The 23,182-nt window shown below is 42.4% G+C and overlaps 1 protein-coding gene across 1 annotated transcript in view; it reads left to right on the forward strand.

Annotated features, from left to right (window-relative positions):
• Positions 1–5,282: 5,282 nt before the first annotated feature.
• The window catches only part of LOC310700975 (vomeronasal type-2 receptor 26-like), a gene marked incomplete at both ends in the record, with an annotated part of 31,774 nt that continues 13,874 nt past the window's right edge, over positions 5,283–23,182 (forward strand). Inside the window, 6 exons of the mRNA XM_083490932.1 lie at positions 5,283–5,332; positions 6,621–6,912; positions 8,126–8,926; positions 10,572–10,799; positions 12,710–12,836; positions 13,799–13,960. Coding sequence (XP_083347058.1) covers positions 5,283–5,332; positions 6,621–6,912; positions 8,126–8,926; positions 10,572–10,799; positions 12,710–12,836; positions 13,799–13,960 — 1,660 coding nt within the window. The remainder of the gene's footprint in view (positions 5,333–6,620; positions 6,913–8,125; positions 8,927–10,571; positions 10,800–12,709; positions 12,837–13,798; positions 13,961–23,182) is intronic.

The following is a 23,182-nucleotide window of genomic DNA, read 5'->3' on the forward strand; positions in this document are numbered from 1 at the left end:
TCAGGGAACTGCCTCAGCTCAGAGGCGAGAGGTGGAAGGGCAGTTGGGTTACAGGGAGCCTCCAAAGATCGTGAGAAGCAGCACTTCCTCCGCAGAGGAGGGAAGCCACGCCTCCAAGTGGGGAAGGGGTGCAGGGCTCGGAGGGTGCAAGGGAGAGCCAGAGCATAAACAAAGCAGGGGGGGAGGCAGGTCCCCCTCTGCCCACGCCCTCTCTGCGCAGTCGGTTTACGCGCAGAGACGGGAGGCGTAGGATGGGGGTCAAGAGATTACTCTGCTGGGGAAAGTTTAAGGACCGCCCACTCCCAGATTCTGCTAGCAGACATGGAATTGAGTCGATCTGCATTGTGAACGTTTTGGACAGACAATACGGCCTTGAAAAGACCACGGGGAGTCTTGCCTGTTTGCTCTCGAGCAACCACGCCAGCACACATAACAACAGTCTTATTCGTAAGCAATAAAAAGAAAGTTTACTCACGATCAGGCAGAGCACAGTGTGCTCCCTGAAGGCAGGATTGAGGCTTAATGTTACAAGCCTATACAAACAGGTTTACCCCATATGTGGGTTGACCTAGTGACTGCAGTTAGCAGTCCGGGAAGTTTGCAGGACAAAGGGAAGATCGAAAAGAGAGTGGCAGCATTCCTTGGCCTTTTACCAGGTCTGGAAAGGTCATGCCCACCCACTAGTCACATACAAGGAAGGATGTTCCAGGCCAGGAGGAACAGGAAGTTTTGACTGGCTGGACCAATCATTCCCTTGCATGTCCACTCTAGCAAAACAAGGAATGTTGTATTTGACTGCTGCCAGTAGATTTCTTTATTTTATCCTGGGATGTTTTGATATTTTTATGTGAAGTTCTGTCCTGCATTGAAGTGTCCACTCCATTCTTGACTTCCACGAGGGACCAATTTTCACATGCAAAATCCGTCCACCTTTCCATAAGTCCCTTATAAAATATTGGTTTGTCTTCTTTGGGGGTATATACGCCTACAACCAACATTTGTAGAATATCCATTTGGGGCAGAACTGGGAATGTGTATATAAAGAACAACTCCATTTACCCCCTTCAGTCCTGCAAAGATAAATTCCTCACCTAATCTATTTTAATCAAATATCTGATACCCTTTTTCCTAAAATGTGTTTCTTGTAAACAAATTTGGTCCAATTTCAGTGTTTTCCCCCCAATAATGAAATATCTCTTTTCTCTTTCGAGGAGCATTTGCATCATTTATATTCCATGTTGAGTATTGGTAATCCATAGTTGAGCAGATTATTTTGTCACACCTGTACCTGCACCCCCCATTTTTGATTGGCTAGTGAAATCTATTCATTCAGTAATGGAGGTGTAATTGAGGAGGTCAGCTATGGGAGAGAAGTTGGGGAAAATCCTTCTCAGCTTGAGATCTCAGGTACCTCCTGTTGGTCAGAGCAGCCAATATTGATTCTTGATGGTTCCATGTTCTGACTCAAGAAAGCAGGGCTATGGAACCACTGGCCAAAGGTGGTCCTCTCTATCTGGTCCTCTGTAGGCCACATACCCCTCCCTAGCCATGCAGCTTACTGGTCCTGTTTTGTGACATTCTTGTGTGTTTTTGCATGACTTATATTGCTCTTTGCTTGTCTGGATAGAGGATAGAGAGGGGTGTGCATATGTATGCAGGAACTAGGCTGCAGCAGAAAAGGTCAAAGGGGGATATTCATTGTGCTTTCCACTTTTGCCTCTAGCAATACCCACCATTGGCATATGCCCCCCCAATAAGGTTGCCCAGAAGGGACTGTGGCCTGGTTTCATGAGCTCAAAGTAGCTACTCCATGTTGTGTGTGTCTGTGTTCACTTACATCCTAAAGGAATATCTTGGTCCTGGCGCTTATGAAGGTACTTGGTTAGTTCAAGGCCAAGCTGACCTTTTCCCCACACTGACCCATGTCAAAACCAAGGAGCTACTTCTGTGAATTCTCATAAACATGTTTTCCTTCACCTCTGCACCTGCGCCTCAAGCCACATAGAATATCTATGGTGTTGCCAAGGTGATGTTTCCTCTCATATAATTATCCTTGCTCTAACCAAAGCTCTAGGGATTGAGCCAAAGACTGCCTGTGAGACAAATCAGCCCAATATCAGAATCAAAGGCAAGATAATTCATTGTATTGTGTCTGAAACTCCTGGTGTGTTAAATAGCCCCTATGCTGCTGAGAGTCTGTCTTGTCCATTCCCTAGTGCCATGAATGATCATGTTTGAGCGTCTGAGGTCTAGACTTTGAGTTTTGATATTTCTTTTCAGATGTATTGGTATGAGAAGTTTTCTTTATTTCCAAATTTTGTCCCATCATATCCTAAGTAGTTTTGCTAGTGAGAAAAATAAAGTATATGCTCTGTATCACAAACAAAAAGCAAGCAGTGCTCCTCAATGCAAGTCTCACCGCTCGTTAGGATTGTGCTTGTCTTTAGGAATCCTCAAATGGGCTATTTTAGGGTGTCAACACAAACATTTTGGGAGGTTCCATTAAGAAGGGGAGCTGGGTCATTCGAATTGTCAGATCACCCACATCCATAGAGGGAAGCAGCACATCTAGGAATGTCCACAGCGATGACACAGGCCAGATTTATTCAGGGACAGGCCCATGGAGTCCTTGTTTTCCGCGAAGTCCTGAGCAGTCCCTTGTAAGATCGTGTCAGTGTGCATGTTAAAATTCCTTTGGACCTCCAGATGAGGTGTTTCCAGGAGAACATCTGGCACAACCTGAAGCAGCTGAAGCAGGGAGTCCTTGGTGCAGCAGGGAGGCTGGTACACCAACAGGAATCCTGCACTGCCCCTATTGCCAGAGTTCCAGAACATGCACTCAGAAAACTGTGTCCTCCTAATAGGTGGCTTGGTGAAAACTAAAGACTTCCTAAAATATCTCTGCAACCCCACTCCCCACCAACATGACCTGAGTTGCTGTGCGTAAGAGAAACCTGCCGGTCAAGCAGTGGCAAGAACAGGGCAAGCTGCTGTGTCCAACCAAACCTGGGTTACTCATGCCAGGTCAATTCCCCCATCCATGATCAAGTCATAGATAGCACCGGTCTTATTGGTGGAGAAAAGGTTAACCTGCAAAAGAAGTCTTAACTGAGGGTGGGTAGGCTGGGAGAAGCTCTGGAGCCAACTGATGATTCCCAGATGAGATCCTCCCCCTATTGTGTGGGCAGGTAGTCCCTCCCCCTACATGGCCTGATCACCTTGGCAACGCCTCCCCAGGTGGGATTGGGCAACTGACTGAGGTAGGTGGAGACCTCTAGGTATCCCATCTGGGAGGAGGCGAAGCCAAGCCTGTGCTAATCGTGCCATATAGGGTCCAGGGGGCTACATGTGACCACCCAAAGGGCGCCCCCCCATTTAATGTGGGGAGCGGTCATTGGGGTTTTCACAAACCCTGTAGCCCTAACACATGTACTTTTATTCAGGTTTATTTCCTAAATCGTTCCCTAAATATATAAGTTAAATAGGACAATCAGCCTCTATAAATTTCAGATAGGCTAACTTTTGTCACCTTGCCAACAAAGACCCGTATCGTTAAAGCTATTCTTTTCCCAGTAGTGATGTATGGAGATGTATGGTAGTGATGTATGGAGTAGTGAGAGCTGGACCATAAAGAAGGCTGATCACGAAAGAATGGATGCTTTTGAATTATGGTGCTGGAGGAGACTCTTGAGAGTCCCATGAACTGCAAGAAGATCAAACCTATCCATTCTTAAGGAAATCAGCCCTGAGTGCTCACTGGAAGGACAGATCCTGAAGCTGAGATTCCAATACTTTGGCCACCTCATGAGAAGAGAAGACTCCTTGGAAAAGACCCTGATGTTGGGAAAGATTGAGGGCACAAGGAGAAGGGGATGATAGAGGATGAGATGGTTGGACAGTGTTCTTGAAGCTACCAGCATGAGTTTGACCAAACTGCGGGAGGCAGTGGAAGACAGGAGTGCCTGGCGTGCTCTGGTCCAGGGGGTCACGAAGAGTCAGACACAATTAAATGACTAAACAACAACAAACTTTTGTCACAGAGCACCTGGCTGTTCTTTGACAATTATCTCACAGGATCTGAAAGATTCCCCACCAGAGATTCATAATGATGATGATGATGATCATAACTGCGAGTTTCTGTTTCCCCCACAAATGTTTGGATATGACCAGCTTCCTGCTCCAGTGTCCTGCTCAGAATTTAAAGCCACAGCTGGGAGCTTTTTGCAAAGATGTTTTTCTCCAGCCCTGCACGTGTGCATGAAGAGTTCAGGATGCTGTGAAAGCAATGCGTCTTTCCCTTATAATTTTCAAAATCACAGTTATCATTTTCATCTTCTCAACAAAACTCCAGGTGTTTGTCCAAAGATCACCTTTGAGTCCATTAAAATGAACCTCAAAATTGAGAGCAATAATTGCATCTGAGCTAGAAATGCCTTCTGCACCTCTGGGATTTTGGGCTGAGATTTAGGTAGGTTGGACTACGTGGGTGTGAGGCTTCAGGTGTGAAGTCTTGGTTGGGCTCCATCCACATTAAGAATGCTACTGATCATTGAAGAAAGAGTTTGGCTTCATCTAATGATTCTTTGAGAGGAGCAGTCACAAGGGAAGGGGCTGTTCCAGGAAGACACAGAATGGCACTGCTCCTGCGGCTGCTGCTGCTGCTGCTGCCTTTTGCAGATTGTGGGATGGAGATGAAATGCCCCTTAACTTTGGAGAGAGATTGGCTAGACACATTCAATTATTACAGGCCAGGAGACCACCTCATCGGTGGGGTCATCTCTGCCACAAGGGCCTTATTCAATCCACACAAATTCAATGAGCCTCCCTCAACCAGCTTTTACCAGTAAGTCATTTTTAGGCATGGGTTTAGTGCTGCTCCACTAGCCACCGATTTCATGAGCCCCAAAAACCAGGCTCTCTCCAGCTTCTCTTAAATCCCTGTACTTCTTTGGTGGATGCTACGACACCATCAGCCACCAGCCTTTTCAGAAACTGCTGCTAGTAAAGTCCCTTTTCAACTGTAAAGCATAGTAGCATAGGACAATGACATAAATTTCATCTGCAGAACAAACACCCAATTCACTGTTTTTCAGCCCAGTGAGACAGAGCCATGTGTCTAAATCCATTTTATATTGCTTTTGCGAGTATAAAAATTCAGGGCACCCTAGCCTTTGCTGCTGTCCCTTGCTCCCCCAAATGCAATCCTTCCATGTACCACCTATGTAAACAGTAAACTTTGCTCAATTCCAGCTTTTCTGTAGTAAAATAGGACCAGATTCACTATGAACCTCAGCAACCTAACAGCTGCTGGTACATTTTCAAAGAAACTCTTGTAAGTCACTTTTAGATTACATATTTCTTGCATGTGCATTCTGTTTTGTTTCCACAGAGCTTGAAGGGAAGGTATATGATACCTGCTGTTTATTGAGCATTCTTACCTGTACTTTCCTGTTTGCCTTATATGACATTGCACAACAAACAAACAATACAAGCAACACACAGACCAGTATACTAGATAGCACTGTAATTCTTATTGTATAATATACATGATTTAGTAACAAAAACAAAATGTGTGCACTTGTAAATTCTCTAATATATTTGAAATCAATTGAGCACACATCTGTCAATCTTTGAAAGTCCACAGAAGTATAATAAGTCTATGGTTGAAACAAAGTAATAGATGCTACCCTGTGGGCTAAGGGGTAAAACTTTTTTTAGACGTTCATGGTGCTGAAGTAGTAGGTGAATAACAACAGACAGTGATCCCAGTTAATCTGACTGTTTCGCTGGAATCTTCTTCAGCACAACCCATAGATTAGAAAAATGACCACTGAATAACCGGGATCATCAAGCAATTGGGGAGTGATCCTTTCCTTCTGGAGGCATCACTAGCTTGATTTTTTTTAAAAAGCAACACACCTGTACTTGGTCAACTCCTTAGACATGTAAAAAGGATGCTTAAGAGGCTGGGCTAGGATTACCAACTTAACAAAGCTACTGTTTTGACATCTTCAGCACTGTCCTCTGCTACAGTTTCCCATCTTACAGAACAGAAGCACAGGCTTGGAAGCAGCCCTGTTTAGAAAAGTTTTTAAGGTTTGATGTTTTATCGTGTTTTTAATATTCTGTTGGGAGCCACCCAGAATGGCTGGGGAAACCCAGCCAGATGGGTGGGGTATTATTATTATTATTATTATTATTATTATTATTATTATTATTATTAATAATAATAATAATAATGACCAAAAGTTATTTTACGAACCAACTAACCTCCTGTCCCTGCCATCTCATGACATTGCAAAATAAAAATATAAAATAATTAAAAATAGGAAAACTAGAGAAATACTAGCCAGAATGATCATCTGCCTTAGCTTTGTTTTCCGATGGATAATAATGACTATTGATTAGAAAAGGCTATCTGGTCTCCCAAACATTAAGTGAGGATTGGCTCTCACGTTTACAGCTTTGTCTCTGGATCAGTAATATTCTTGAACTTGAACCCAGAAATTTATATTATCCGTAAAAGCTTGTAAAAAAAGAAAGAAAAAAGCCAGAGTAGAAACTTATCTATTCATTGAATGTTGGATGCTTAATATGTTGGAATATGTATGCTTTTGCAGGAAAGCATCCACAAAATATTGGCAACTCCTGTCCTTGTTGTTTGCCATTCAAGATATCAACCAGAACCCCAGGCTTTTACCCAACATCACTCTGGGGTACAGCATCCACGAGAACTTCTTTGATGGGAGGGTAACGTGCGAATCTCTGCTAGATCTGCTCTCCACTCGGCAGGCAAATGTTCCAAACTACAACTTTGGAGGACAGAATAACCTGCTTGCTGTTCTTGAAGGGGCTGACACTCAAAACTCCATCCAGATTTCGAACATGTTGGGCACCTATAAAATCCCTCAGGTAGGGACGGAGAGGGTGAGACATCTTCTGGCTGAGTGTGTGGTGTGGATGTTAAATGAAAATGGAGACAGACACTTGCTTCTAAAACGGTATTGCAAAAGTAAATAAATTTATTTACTTATTTGTATTGCAAAAGTGATTTGAGAGAGCTTTCCTGGAGGACAGCATACATCTTTCTTTTATCACATACTCATCATTACTCAAATGGGATACTCAGAATTTGAGAACAACACAAGGGAGCCTTCCACGTACCAGTTTACTGTGGACTTGATGCTTCTTATGCGTGAAAGATTTGTGTGCTCTTGACGTCCAGTTGTCCTCATCAAAATGATGAAGACCTGGGATGTCAAGGCTCTGAATAACATCAGGTGGTTATGAGAATCAAAGGAAACTTATGAAACAACTATTATGAATATTGTAATGAAATGATCTGTGTTCCATTTCAGATAGAATCTGGAATAATAATAATAATAATAATAATAATAATAATAATAATAATTCTCAAGCAAAGACAGACATTGACAGTTTTATTTTCGTCCCATTTCTTAATGATCCCTAGCATGGAATTTGCTTTTTCGCAGTTGCCATATGTTGAGTCAATATGAGCTACCTGCTAGGACCTCATGGTCTCATTCTGTCAATGCTAGTTCAGACCCCATGAGTGTATATAGCAGATATTGGGTTTGGGATTGCAGCCTTGAGCCACATTGGCTTTTTTCATTGAATAAGAAAGGGAATGGTGAGCAATGCTGACCGAAGGCCAGCAGGGCTGTTCCCTTTGGGCAAAACAGCAGAATGGGAATGGTGATGACTCTAGGTATGCTGTGTGCTTGTAAAAGAGTAGAGGAGACCAGCCATAGTCCTGGTGGTTGTATCCCTAATATTGGGGAAAACTGATACATTAAGTGAAACACAGAAAGTTTTGTTTTATTAATAAAATAATAATAATAATAACAATAATTATCCACTAGATATTTTAGAAATCTCTGAATTATGTACAACATTAAAATAGTAACAAAATCATAAAAACAAAGGTACAATATAAATCCAGTGAAACAGTAGTATAAAAGTATGCAAAAATAAATAAGAATAGGGATTTGAGGAACATGGTCCTGCTGAAGAAATGCCTAGGCAAAAGAATTTGTTATTTTGGGCTATGAAATCAGCTTTGATTTGAAATGTAACAAGCCAACAATCTTCCTTTCCTTGCTAGGTCAGTTATGCTTTTGTCTCTCATGTTCTGAATGATAAGAGGCAGTTTCCTTTTTTCTACCGGATGGTCCCCAAAGAAGAAGCCCTGTACCCAGGGATTGTCAAGCTGCTCCATCACTTCCGATGGACCTTTATTGGCCTCCTTGCACCAGACACCGACAACGGAGTGAGGTTCATGAAGACCTTGACGCCTGTGCTCATTGAGAGCGGTGTCTGTGTTCCCATCTCACAAATCGTCAAAGGAGGACTGAATTTTGCACCAATAAATTTTCTTTCATTCTCTAAGTGGAAACAAGTTAATCTATTTGTTTACTACGTAGACAATATTTATGTCTTAAATGGAATTTTTTTTATAGAACTGATGTACAAGTTGATAAAACCCATTGAGGGGAAAGTCTTGATCACAACAGCAATGTGGGACATCTCATTGGAGTTGATGTATGGAGGCTTATCTTTCCAACCTATCCATGGTATTTTTTCTTTCTTAATTGAGACAAATAAACAGACAAACTATGGTGATTTCCCAGCCCTATTGTTTGCTATTGATGAGTTTGTGGAGGAAGGTTTCAATTGTTCATATTTAAAGCATGCATTGGCAGTGAAAGGCTGGGAAAGATGCAGAGAGAGAGAGAATCTGGAGATGCTGTCACAAGATGATCGGGCGGGAATCCTCTCTCTCGACAACCACAGGATCTACAACACGGTCCAAGCTGTGGCACATGCCTTAAATGCTGCAGATTCATCAAGATCTAGGCAAAGAGTGATGGACAGTCTGAAAATTCAAAAGCTACAGCCATGGCAGGTATTTCCTTTCCCATCACAGATATCTCTACCAAATATGGAGATTGACTGTAAAGTCAATTGACTGTGGGGAGGTGAAATTTTGGAAACCCCTTTGTGAAGTGTCCTGAATTGGTCCCTCTTTATGCCCCCTTACACTGCCGTCTAAGGATGTGACCCCTCTGGTAACAATGCCAAACATTGGCCTAACCACCCGCTTTGTCTTCTGTGACTCATTTTAATTAAGACCCTTGCCTTTTACATATATGTTCCTTTGTGAATGGAATATCATACCCTCCAACATTTCTCTGAGGAAAATAGGGAGGCCCCAAATAATAATAATAATAATAATAATAATAATAATAATAATAATAATACTCTGCCCATCTAACTGGATTCCCCCAGCAGCTCTGAACAGTTTCCAACATATATGAAAACATAATAAAACATTAAATATTAAAAAGCTCCCCTATACTTGGGTGCATTCATATGTCTTCTAATGGTTGTGTAGTTGTGTAGTTGCTTAGCTCCTTGGCTTCAGGGTCACATTCATCCATACCCTCCAACATTTCTCTGATGAAAACAAGTATGTTCTAAGGGAAAGCAGGACATTCGGGGATCAAATAAAAAACCCAGGACAGCTTCTGTAAATCCAGGACTGTGCCTGGAAAATAGGTACACTTGGAGAGTCTGGGATATGTCATTTCACAGGCTCTCCCTGAGCTATCTTCCCCCCTGACTGATGTGCTACTTAGGCACCTACCAAGCTCCACTAAGCTCCATCCTTTCTCCTAAAGGGCTGTGTGTTGCTGGAGCCTGAATCAAGCAAGTGTCTGGTTAGCTTAGGTTCTCATTAGCTAAAGTGGTGCTCCAGGTTAAGAACAGTTTCAGGTTAAGAACGGACCTCCAGAACGAATTAAGTTCTTAACCCGAGGTACCACTGTAATATTTCTGGTGTCTTTACATTGTTGACCCATTAATATGCATTGAACTAACCTATCCCACCTTTTATATATCAAAATTTATTGTACAGTGGTGCCTCGCAAGACGAAAAGAATCCGTTCTGTGATTCTCTTCGTCTAGTGGTTTTTTCGTCTTGCGAAGCAAGCCCATTGAAGGATTAGCAGATTAGCGCTATTAGCGCTATTAGCGGCTTTTAGCAGCTTAGAAAGGGGGGGGGGAGGAAAAAAACCCAGCAGGAACTCGCAAGACATTGTCGTCTTGCGAAGCAAGCCCATAGGAAATTCGTTTTGCGAAGCACCTCCAAAACGGAAAACTCTTTCGTCTAGCGAGTTTTCCGTCTTGCGAGGCATTCGTCTTGCGGGACACCACTGTATTTGGTTTCATACAAAGCAGATAATAACTATGTGCAGGGAATATGTTTCGATCAAGGAGCACAAATTAATGTTGAAGCAAGAATGTCTGTTCCAACTATATAATAAGGACATCATATTTTACAGTGCTACCCTAAGACTTGCTCTCCAGAAGTCCCATTAAGTTCAATGGGTTATATTCTCAGATAAACATGCACAGGATGGGAGCCTAGGCTTTTTGACTTGGGTGTAAGCCCCGTTGGGTGAAAACAGTAAAAAAGACACAGCGCTACTTGAGTCTGCACAGTGTTGTTTCACATATTCTAAGCATTGCCTTTTTCTTGGCTATTCTAGTTCCACCCTTTCCTGGGAAACGGTCAGTTTTACAATTCTTCCAAGGATGGAGTGTATTTGAATGAGAATGGGGAATTGGCAGGTGATTTGGACATTGTGAATTGGGTGAGGTTTCCCAATAAGTCCGTCCTCGGAGTCAAGTTTGGGAATATCAAGAGACAGGGATCCCCACTCCTACAGTTGACCATCGACCAGGATGCCATTATGTGGCCCAAATGGTTCAACCAGGTGGGTGAAATAATCTCTTTCATTTTATTGCATCTCCCAGCTCATAAGCTTTTATAATGACGCCATTTTTTTGTGGGGCTACCTTCAAAGGCTTGTCAACATCAAAATGCCATATTTCTTAATTATCTAAAGGTGGGTCCCTGTGAAACTCTATATAATTTGGGGTGCAATTTTATGCGGGTTGTTTAATTTGGTAACTAGATGAGGTTTCCCAAAGCTTCCACACACCCTCTTCTATTTATACCGTAAAGAAAATATATCACACACACACACACACAAACCCCAACCCTTTCCTCAAACACAAGTTGTGGGGGAAGTGGAACCACTTCACTTTATACTATTTATTCTTTTTAAGCGTGGCTAGCCCAATACCCTCATCCAGACTTTTAGAAAGTTTCATGTGGCTCCCAAGAGGCCCCTCCTTCTTTTTTAAATAGCATTTATTGAAAAAGTCTTTATTGACTTCTCCAGTAGAACTACTGTTGCTATACTGCCCAAATGTTTTGTGATCCACGCCCAGCAAATAAAATTCCCTAGGTGAGTGATAAGGAAAGTAGAAAAAATAATTCCCATATTGGTGCCAATGCAACAGAGAAGGCCCTTCTCCATGTTTCAAGAGAAAATGCTATCCTATCCTACGTAGCTCAAAGTTCATCTTTGCAGATATTGGGGAGGTCCTCCTCTAAGAATTGCGTTCTGGGCCATTGAGATCTTTATACACACATACCAACAGGCCAAACTAGACCGCAAACATACAGTCTTTGTTCCTCACTGGGTTCAGTTCTCCCCATTTCTCCATCAGCTTTATGTTTTTTGTTTGCTGACTTGTTTGCCTGTTTGTTTTTAGAAAACTCGTCTTCACCATAATTTTGGCACAACTTCCTCCTAACTTGCATGTTTTTATAGGCAATCCTAAAATCTCTTGGAGGATTGGTGAGACGTAATCCCATTTGGCTGCTTCCTCATTGAACAGCCCAGCAGCTGCATTTTGTACCAGCTGCATTTTCCAAACTGTCTTCAAAGGTATCCTGATTATGGGACAGCCAGACAGTTGTCAGAGCTTGGATAACAGAGACCGGACCTATCCTGTCCTGGAACAGCCATGGCAAGTGAATCTGCCAGGCCCGGAAAGAGCCACTGTTTCCCACTGATACCATCTGGGTCTCAAGCAACTATGCAGCATAGGTGCCATTTCACGCCGAAGACTGTGGGTGCCCACAACAAAGGGCTTCAGCTTTGCCCATTGACTTTGTGGCAGCCCAACCCCACAAATATATTATTGTGGTTGCTGAAGTGTCAGGAATGAGCCAGCTCCTAGTGGAACTTTACAGCCGGCTGCAGAATGCAGGCTGAAGAGTGGTCAGTGCCCAGGGCTACTCCCTCGCCCCTTGGAATGCCGGTTGCCGAGGGAACGACTGAGAGTATCAAAGCTCTCAGGAAGTTCAAACATGTGGGAACAGACACAGAGATAGTCTGTCAGGAAGAGGCTGGAGCTAATCCAATAAGTCCAAAGAGTTGGCGAATGGGAGGGCTGCTAGATAGGAAGCAAAACAAGAGACACAAGGGGCGATGGTTAAATATATTCTGCAGACACCGGAAGGAGTCTTCAGAAGGGTCATCTTGAGTGATAATGCCGGTGGCTGCATTAGAGCTGTCCAGAACTATCTGTTGGTTTTTGCAATAAATCCTCCTTTTTAATTACCTATGCTTACTGTGTTATCAAGCTGGGAACCTGGACTCCTGACACGAAGCACCAATGGCCCCCTGGAGTTGGCTCCAGTGCTGTGCAGTTGTAGTTTTTAGTAACAAGCTTCAAATTAAAATTGTGCCCTTCCCAACCCTGTGCCTCATTTCCATAGAAAAATTAGGCCTAACACATTTTCCTCGACATTCCTTGTTTTTATGTTCAGACCCTGCCTCCTTCCAGGTGTGTGGAAAGTTGTCGCCCTGGATTTGTCAAGATGGTTCAGGAAGGAAAGCCACTCTGCTGCTACGACTGCAATCCCTGCCCAGAAGGAACCATCTCCTCTCAAGAAGGTGGGTGACTCCAGTGGCTTTTTATAGGGGAAATTTAGAACTGGCTATAATCCGTGCACAGAGTGTGACCCTCTACAACACACCTGTGCATTTTCCACCTGTGTGTGCATACATGCTTTCTTATTTAGAGTCACATTCCATGACCTTTAGAAATCTACACAGAGTTGGAGAGAATAATCAGAACTGGGAAATCGACAGCAAGGATGCAGAAGACTGTTCATCAAGCTTTTCACAGGAGGCATCATGCACATGTGGTGTTATTTTCAGGCACAAATGTTTCATGGAATTCTGCCCCTTCCAGAGTGTCATATTGGATATTTTTGGGATCAGGAGCCTATTCATGATATGGACATATTCTCAATAAAGTTGTTTTGGTGTTATATAATCATATCTCTCATATTAGAAACATTGGTGAATGCTGTGTGGAGAGTGGCAGTGGAGTCCACAGAAACTCAAGTTTTGATCTTCAACTTGGGAAGGCTGAGTTCTGCCCAAAGTTTCACGAGTTTCATAACTGTTCCATATTTTAAATTGTCCTGATGATGATTTATGGTATTTCTTTGAAAATTGCTTGGAATGACAAGATAGAAATACATCAATATATAAATACGTGCTAAGCAAGGAACAGGGATGACTAGAAGACTTTAAGCTCGTCCATTTTCCTTCCCTGAAACCACATGACAGTGTTATTGTGACTTTAAAGGAGGGCCTTCCGCATTGTGGTGCCTAGCGGGTGGAATGTCCTCCCTGTTGACCTCAAAACTAATGGAAGACACACCTGTTGCCTGAGGTTTTACCTGACACGTAATATTCGTAATACTGTTTCCTGATCCCATTCATCACATACGATTGTATTGGATTTTTTAATGTTTTCTAATAGTGTGAATAAGTTTGGCATTACTTTCTGAAAATGGAAAGCAATTTAGGAGGATCCAAGTTTGATAATACTCTTGTTTTTGCAGATGCAGAGCATTGTATCAAGTGTCCAGAGAATCAATGTCAAAACAATGACAAAGATCAATGTGACCCTAAGGTTATCACCTTCCTGACTTATGAAGAACACATGGGGATTGTCCTATCTTCCTTTGCCCTCTTCTTATCCATAGCCACAGGTTTTGTGTTAGGGATCTTCATTACATACAAGAAAACTCCCATAGTCAAAGCCAACAACCGGGACCTCTCCTACATCCTCCTTTTCTCACTCCTGCTTTCATTTTTGTCTTCCTTCTTCTTCATTGGCCGGCCAAGGAAAGTGAACTGCCTTCTCCAGCAAACTGCCTTCAGCATCATTTTCTCGGTTGCCGTCTCTTCTGTGTTGGCCAAAACAATCACTGTGGTGCTGGCCTTCCTGGCCACAAAGCCAGGGAACAATGTGAGGAGATGGCTGGGGAAGACTCTCACCAACTCCATTGTCATTGCCTGCTCCAGTGTCCAAGTTGTCATCTGCACCATCTGGCTAGGCATGTCTCCCCCTTTCCCGGAGTCTGACATGCACTCCCAGCCCCGAGAGATCATCCTGCAATGTAATGAAGGATCTGCTGCCATGTTTTATGGTTCCCTTGGCTACATGGGCTTCTTGGCGGCCATCTGCTTCACAGTGGCTTTCCTAGCCAGGAAGCTCCCAGGGTCCTTCAATGAAGCCAAGCTGATCACCTTCAGCATGCTGGTCTTCTGCAGTGTTTGGGTGTCCTTTGTGCCCACCTACCTGAGCACCAAGGGGAAATACATGGTAGCCGTGCAGGTCTTCTCCATCTTGACCTCTAGTGCTGGGCTTCTGGGCTGCATCTTCCTTCCTAAGTGCTACATTATTTTATTGCGGTCTGATCTGAATACAAAGGCATATATAACAACTACTAAATTAGAAATCTGATTACTCGAAGACTTTTTTTTCCAAAGGTGTCATTTTGTAAATTTAATGCCAAGCCTCAGTGTTGTTGTTGCTGTTGTTTTATGTTAGAGAAATATCCTCCATCGTACCACTGTGTTCATACACTGTTCAAGGGCCTTTCCAGGAATTCAGGGTTATGCCGAGAAATAAGAGCTGAGTATCTTCAGCATGCTGATGGCACCTTGTTCCATTTTTTTTCCTTTTTGCACAAATCTTTTATTAAATCATTTTTATAATACAACAAAATAAAAAACAAAGTTATATAAAAACAAAAGTAGAAAAAGAAATGGAAAGAGAAAGATGTACATGTTTAGGGAGAGAAGGGGAGAAGGAAAAAGAGAGAGAGAGAGAAGTAAAGCAAGATAATTTCTGATTCTCCACCTGCCAGTTACATAAAAATAATTATTCAAACCATTTGCTTCACAATAACGTCCCACTACAAACCATAGAATCATAGAGTTGGAAGAGACCACAAGGGCCATCGAGTCCAACCCCCTGCCAAGCAAGAAACACCATCAGAGCACTCCTGACATATGGTTGTCAAGCCTTTGCTTAAAGACCTCCAAAGAAGGAGACTCCACCACACTCCTTGGCAGCAAATTCCACTGTCGAACAGCTCTTACTGTCAGGAAGTTCTTCCTAATGTTTAGGTGGAATCTTCTTTCTTGTAGTTTGGATCCGTTGCTCCGTGTCCGCTTCTCTGGAGCAGCAGAAAACAACCTTTCTCCCTCCTCTATGTGACATCCTTTTTATATATTTGAACATGGCTATCATATCACCCCTTAACCTCCTCTTCTCCAGGCTAAACATGCCCAGCTCCCTTAGCCGTTCCTCATAAGGCATCGTTTCCAGGCCTTTGACCATTTTGGTTGCCCTCCTCTGGACACGTTCCAGTATTGTTCAAACCTAAATCCCAAATACCACAAGTTCATTTTCCTTTTCACACAAAAAGTCCAAAAGGGGGTTTCTTTTAACAAATGTCAGCAATAGTTTTTCCCTGATTGAATGCATCAACTTTGTCTCCAATGATTTTAGCAACCATGCCTCAGTATTAAATCATGGTGATTCTTTCCCTCTTTGGACATATGAGTCTCTCCGCTGTGATCATATATTGAGACAATATTCCATAATCCTTTTCTTCTTATGTATCTATTGGTCCTCACCCAGAAAGCATCTTCAGTTTCTACTTCCTGTTGTATTTGTGTGGTAAAAAACTACCATTCTGTATCCAAGCCTTTTTGTATAAATACTGGTCTCTGATCTGGGCCTAATGGCCCCTATTTGAATGAAGTATCATGCTTCACAAGAACCAAATGTGTCTGGCTGCAGCTCACTGGTTCACTGTCCGTGACTCTAACAATTGGTTTTAGGGTGGGGCATGCTATTCTTTACACTGTTAACTTTCCTTGACTGTCTTTTATTGGTGAAAGATTCTTATTCTACGCCACAATCTCCTTAATAAAGTGTTGCATGTATTCCTTGTGCAGTTTCTTTAAGTACAATTGGCTTTGAATTTGGTTCCTGAATACAGTGGTACCTCGGGTTAAGTACTTAATTTGTTCCGGAGGTCCGTACTTAACCTGAAACTGTTCTTAACCTGAAGCACCACTTTAGCTAATGGGGCCTCCTGCTGCCAGAGCCCGATTTCTGTTCTCATCCTGAAGCAAAGTTCTTAACCTGAAGCACTATTCTGGGTTAGCAGAGTCTGTAACCTGAAGCGTATGTAACCTGAAGCGTATGTAACCTGAGGTACCACTGTACTTGGAAATATGCCACTAAGTAATCCAGGCATAGGCAAACTTGGCCCTCCAGCTGTTTTGGGATGACAACTCCCATCATCTCTAGCTAACAGGACCAGTGGTCAGGAATGGTGGGAGTTGTAGTCCCAAAAAAGCTGGCTGGCCGAATTTGCCTATGCCTGAAGTAATCTATGAACTTGGGACTTGAAAAGCAGGGAGTGGGCTGTTTTGCTCTTGTCTTTGCCAATTCCAAGGATGTCAGGAAAAAATCTGAAATTCTCCCTCCTCAGGACTCAGGGACAATAGAGGTGGTAGCAGTACTACTGGGCAGAGTTGATTTTTCTTGGTTCATTTTATGACCTCTGCAGGAAAAGGAAATTCTTCACATTCTGGCAGTGGTGAGATGAAAAAATCAACCACAACTTCTTTACATAGTCAAAATAAAAAAATTCCTTCCAGTAGCACCTTAAAGACCAACTAAGTTAGTTCTTGGTATGAGCTTTCGTGTGCATGCACACTTCTTCTTTACATAGTGGCAGTGTAGAATGACAAACTTTTAATGCTGCATAATTGGGATATAGGGGACGCGGGTGGCGCTGTGGGTAAAACCTCAGTGCCGAGGGCTTGCCAATCACATGGTCGGCGGTTCGAATCCCCGCGGCAGGGTGAGCTCCCGTCTTTCGGTCCCAGCTCCCGCCCACCTAGCAGTTTGAAAGCACCCTTAAGTGCAAGTAGATAAATAGGTACCGCTTTATAGCGGGAAGGTAAATGTCATTTCCGTGTGCTGCGCTGGTGCTGGCTCGCCAGAGCAGCTTTGTCACGCTGGCCACATGACCCGGAAGTGTCTCTGGACAGCGCTGGCCCCGGCCTCTTAAGTGAGATGGGCGCACAACCCTAGAGTCGGACATGACTGGCCTGTACGGGCAGGGGTACCTTTACCTTTACCTTTAATTGGGATATAACAGATATCAGTTCTATTATACCAGGCATGTCCAACTTCAAGTAGGCTCTAGATTCAGGTAGGTAGCCATGTTGGTCTGACACAGTCGAAATAAATAAATAAAAATTTAAAAATGTCCAGTAGCACCTTAGAAACCAACTAATTTTTTTTCTGGGTGTGCATGCTTTCGTGTGCATGCACACTTCTTCAGATACCTACCTGAATCTTAAATATTAACTGTAAGAGCTCAAAGTAAAGAGGCTTGTGGAGGTTTTAGGCAGATGCAATTTGGGGCTTAGGAATGCCCATGTTTTATTTGGTACTGTTGAGCAATTGTTTTTATATGCCAATCTAATACAGTTTTCTATTTATAAATGGCTCTCTTATACAGTGGTGCCTCGCAAGACAAAATTAATCCGTTCCGCGAGTCTCTTCGTCTTGTGGTTTTTTCGTCTTGCGAAGCACAGCTATTAGTGGCTTAGCGGCTATTAACGGCTTAGCAGCTTTAAGAAAAAGGAAACAAACTCGCAAGAACTCGCAAGACTTTTCGTCTTGCGAAGCAAGCCCACAGGGAAATTCGTCTTGCGGAACGACTAAAAAAACACAAAACCCTTTCGTCTAGTGAGTTTTTTGTCTTGCGAGGCATTCGTCTTGCGGGGCACCACTGTATATCTTCAGATATCTCAAGGGCTGTCACATGGAAGAGGGAACAAGCTGGTTTTCTCCTGCTCTAGAAGGTAGGACTCAAACCAATGGCTTCAAGTTACAGGAGAGGAGATTCCAGCTGTCAGAAAAAGCTTTCTGACAGTAAGAGCTGTTCAGCAGTGTAACAGATTCCTACAAGAGGTGTAGGAGGTTTTCAATCAAAGGTTAGATGGCCATCTGTCATGGATGCATTGCAGGGGGTTGATTTATACCATTGGGTCCCTTCCAACTCTATGATTCTATGATGAGCACACTCTTACATTTCAATTATTTCCAAGTTCATCCAGTTCACAATGTCCAGGTCAGCTGCCAACTCTCCATTCTCATCCAAGTACACTCTGTCCATGGAAGAATTGTAGAACTGGGAGTTTCCCATGAAAGGGTGGAGCTAGAATGGCAAAGAGAACAGCAGCATTTGGAAGACAGGAACCCACCTTGGCTTCTCCATTTCGCCCATTTCTTGCTTGGCTCTCCTTTGAACAGTGGCTGAGAGTTGTGTGTCCTAATGGAAATTTGTTTAAGGATAATTATGAAAAATGTTGGACGGAAGTTAAAAAAGATCTAGAAATTTGGTCAAATTTGAAGCTTTCCTTGTTAGGCCGAATTGTTGTTATAAAGATGAATGTATTGCCAAGAATGTTATTTTTGTTTCAATCATTGCAAATTTTGGACAAAATAGACTGTTTCAAGAAGTGGCAGAGAGACATTTCTAGATTTGTCTGGCAGGGCAAGAAGCCCAGAATAAAACTTAAAATATTAACTGATGCAAAGGATAGAGGTGGATTCGCCCTGCCAGACCTTAAACTCTATTATGAATCCGTGGCATTTTGCTGGCTGAAAAAATGGCTGCTTCTTGAGAATACAGATATTTTGGATTTAGAAGGTTTTAATAACGTTTTTGGGTGGCATGCATATTTGTGGTATGACAAGTTTAAAGCTCATAAAGCATTTAAAAATCATATTGTCAGAAGAGCATTGTTTAATGTCTGGATAAGATATAAGGATTTATTGGAAAACAAAACCCCAAGGTGGCTGTCACCGATAGAAGCAAAGGCCCAGAAAAAGCTCAGTATGGAGGTCAAATGGCCAAAGTATTGGGAAATCTTGGAACAAGAAGGAGATAAATTGAAATTGCAGAGTTTTGAGAAATTAAAAAATAAAGTGAGAGATTGGCTCCATTATTACCAGATAATGGAGGCTTACAACCAGGATAAAAGAATTGGCTTCCAAGTTGAAAAATCTAAATTGGAAACAGAACTGTTAGAACCTAAAGCTAAGATTTTGTCAAAAATGTATAACTTGCTGTTGAAATGGAATACTCAGGATGAAACGGTTAAATCAGTCATGATTAAATGGGCACAAGATGTTGGTTACAATATTATGTTTGCTGACTGGGAACAGTTGTGGACCACCGGAATGAAATTTACGGCATGTAATGCCTTGAGAGAAAATATTATGAAAATGATATATAGGTGGTACATGACTCCAGTCAAGCTTGCAAAAATCTATCATTTGCCCGATAATAAGTGTTGGAAATGTAAAGAAATTGAAGGTACTTTTTTCACCTTTGGTGGACGTGCCCAAGGATTAAGGCTTTCTGAGAGATGATCTATAATGAAATGAAAAGGGGACTTCCGGAGGCGGCGCGTTCAGCAATGGCAGTCCTCTTCAGCTGCTGAAGAGGGGCTCCGCGGAAAAGGGTCGTGCGCTGCGGCACAGCGACGACCCACCAAGAGAAACCACGGGTAGAGTGAGCCCGTGGCCGTGGGGTTCGGCGGGCACCAGGAGCGACCTCGGAAACGCAGAAGAGACCCCGTAAGGGGTCTTGGAACGTGGAGGGGGTAGCGGTGCTGTGAATCCATCACTCTTTCCGCGGAAGTGAAGCCGCGCGGCTGCTGCTGATCGGCGCTGACCTTTCTTCTTTGAACAACAGAACCGAAACAACTTACTCGTGAGTAAGAAACCTGAGGCTTTATATGAACTAAATCTGGTGAATTTTGGCTGAAAGCGGGAGACGCTAAAAAGGAAGTCAGTCTTCCGGCTCTGTTTAAAGTATCGAGCAAAGTCCCTTTAAAGCTGAAGCGCTGAAAGGAACTTAAAAGGAGTTGGAATTTACTCTGCAAATTCGGCTTTGATTGACTAAAAGTTAAAGAAAGGACATAACAGTTTTATAAGTGAGCTAAGTCTACGATCCTCTTTCTTTTCCCCTGTGGATTACAAAGTTTTGAAACCCTGCTCTCGGTCTGACCGGATACAAGTAACATCGGACTGCGGTAACTGTAGACAAAGTTATAAGTTACATTGGGCTACTTTGTAAGTTGGAAAAAGGAACTGTTGCAAGCACCTTGGCAAAGATCTTTTATTCTCTGCAGTTTAAACCGAAGGTGAGGGGTTACCCCCCTGCTTTGGATAATATCTTTTGTTTGTGGGAACTTAATGGTGGAAATTTCCTATCCTTCTCCCTAATTTTCAGGGAGCTCCCCCTGCTGGATTGTGGAATTATTAGTCTCTGAGAACTGCTACTGGTCTTGGAATTTTTCTGTCTGGATGTTTACCTTTTTTGGAATTACTTTTCCCATGGGATTTACAATTTGACCTTGACACTGGGACAGCTGTGGAATGAGTGGTACAGCAAAAACAAGGGCTGCAAAGAAAGCAAAACAAACTGAACTTTTGCAATCAACTCTGCCTGTGCAGCTACGCAGATCATCTGTCCCAATCTTGACAGGTCTGCAGGAAGGACAATCTATACAGCCTACTCTTGGAGAGATGGCTGCTGGAGGGATAGACCCTGTCTCTAAAGAAATATTGGAGCAGTTGGCAGCACTGAATAAGAAAGCTGATGAACAAGCAGCTAGGTTTGATGAACAAGCTGCTAAATTTGACCAGGTAACAGCCTCAATTAATAAATTGACAGACCAAGTCACTAAAAATACACAGGCGATAGGTAACATTGAAAAGACTACAACAGAAAATCGAAAATTAGTTCAGGAAGTAAACACAAAAGCAGACGAAAATAAAAAGAGGATAGAGGAATTAAGAGGGGAAGTTAGACCACTGAGTAGACAGGTTACTGAACAACAAGTGTACCTGTCCCTTGCAGAACTGAAAAACAGGGAAAATAACCTCAGAATTAGAAACATCCCAGAATCAGAAAAAGAGGATCTGATTGGATTTTTGACAACAGAAATATCCAAATTCTGGGGTCTGGCAGAAGAGAAAGACTTTAAAATTGTCACCGCTTTTAGACTAGGAAGAGTGGCTAAGAAGGATAAACCAAGAGATTGCCTGATCATTTTGAGATCTAGGCAAGAAAAAGAAAACATACTCGGCTTGCATTTTAAAAATTCATTGGTGATTCAGGGAAAAAAGGCAGAAATCTTCAGAGATATACCAAAACAGCTTTTGGATTTAAGAGCCACATATAAAGACCTAGCAAGCTTACTGAGAAACAACACAATCCCATACAGGTGGGAATTCCCTCAAGGACTATCTTTTACACTGAAAGGGGTGAAGGTAAGAATCAGAACAGCAGAGGAGCAAGAAAAGTTCCTAAACGACCACGGGGAAGACCTTCGGAAAGGAATAGCAGGCGTCTGGCCACCTCCTTCGTTTGGATTGAATCCGGTTCCACCTCCAGACAAAAACGACAAAGGAGACATCCCAGCAGGCCAATAACTAGTCCGAGATGTCTCTACAGCTTCTCAGTTGGAACATTAATGGCGCAAATTCTCCCGAAAAAAGGAAAAAGATTTTTCATATTTTGAGAAAAGAACAATTAGACATTATTTGCCTTCAAGAAACACATGTGACTAGGCTCCATAGGAGAGTGTTAACCAACAAGAGACTAGGCCAAGAATTTATCTCATCAGATAAGGTTAAAAAAAGAGGAGTAGTGATTTATGCAAAGGAGACCCTAGTACCAAAATTGATTTTTAAAGATGAACAAGGAAGAATTCTGGCGATTGAAATTCAAGCACAAGGAGAGAAATTTTTGATTGTAGGAATCTATGCACCAAACGATGGGAAATCGGAATTTTATAAGAAGCTGCATGAGACAATGTTGGACTACATTGACTATACTAACATCATTTTGATGGGTGATATGAACGGAGTTGTCTCCACATACATGGATAAGTCACAAAATCAGAACTTGACCAAAGATGGCAGACTCCCAAAGACTTTCTTTGAACTTACAGACAATATGGATTTGATTGATATCTGGAGAACAAAGAACCCTCTAGGTAAAGAAGGAACATTCTTTTCTGAGGCCCATCTTTCGTGGACAAGAATCGACCAAATTTGGACATCTAGAGGACCGGCACCTAAGACAAAAAAAGTAGAGATTTGCCCTAAAACCTGCTCCGACCATAACGCCTTGAAAATAGACTTAAGACTTACACCAGCTGGATCCTTCAGATGGAGAATGAATGACTATTTGTTTAGAGATCAGGAGATTGTGAAGAAGGCCCAAAAAACGCTGAAAGATTATTTCGAAATAAATCTGAATACTTTGGTGGAAAAGAAAACAATCTGGGACGCAAGTAAAGCTGTTATGAGAGGGTTCCTGATACAGCAGAACTCTATCAAGAAAAAACTCTGGAATGGTAAAAAGGACAAGATTTTGGAGAAGATAAGAGACGGAGAGAAAAAGCTGAGATTAAACCCAAAATCAAAAGAAGTTTTAAGAGAAATAAAATTCCATCAAGCACAATATGCGAAATTGATAAATCAAGAAGTCGAATGGAAAATTAAACAGATGAAACAAAGATCATTCGAATCTGCAAATAAATGTGGGAAGCTGCTGGCATGGCAGCTGAAAAAGAGACAAAAATTGAACTTTGTTACCAATCTGGAGGTTGAAGGAGAATGTATTCAGAAACCAGAAGATATTAGAAAGTGTTTCCAGAGATATTTTAAAAAATTGTTTACTCAAGGACCCCAAGTTGAGACTGAGATAAATAATTTTCTAGGAAGCTATGGCCTGCAAAAACTAACACAAGACAAGCAAACAGCCCTGAATTACAAAATAACACAACAGGAGATTGAAAGTGCCATTCAGAACATGCAATTA

Source organism: Podarcis liolepis (genome assembly GCF_965112155.1).
Source record: "Podarcis liolepis genome assembly, chromosome: 2".
NCBI lineage: Eukaryota > Metazoa > Chordata > Lepidosauria > Squamata > Lacertidae > Podarcis > Podarcis liolepis.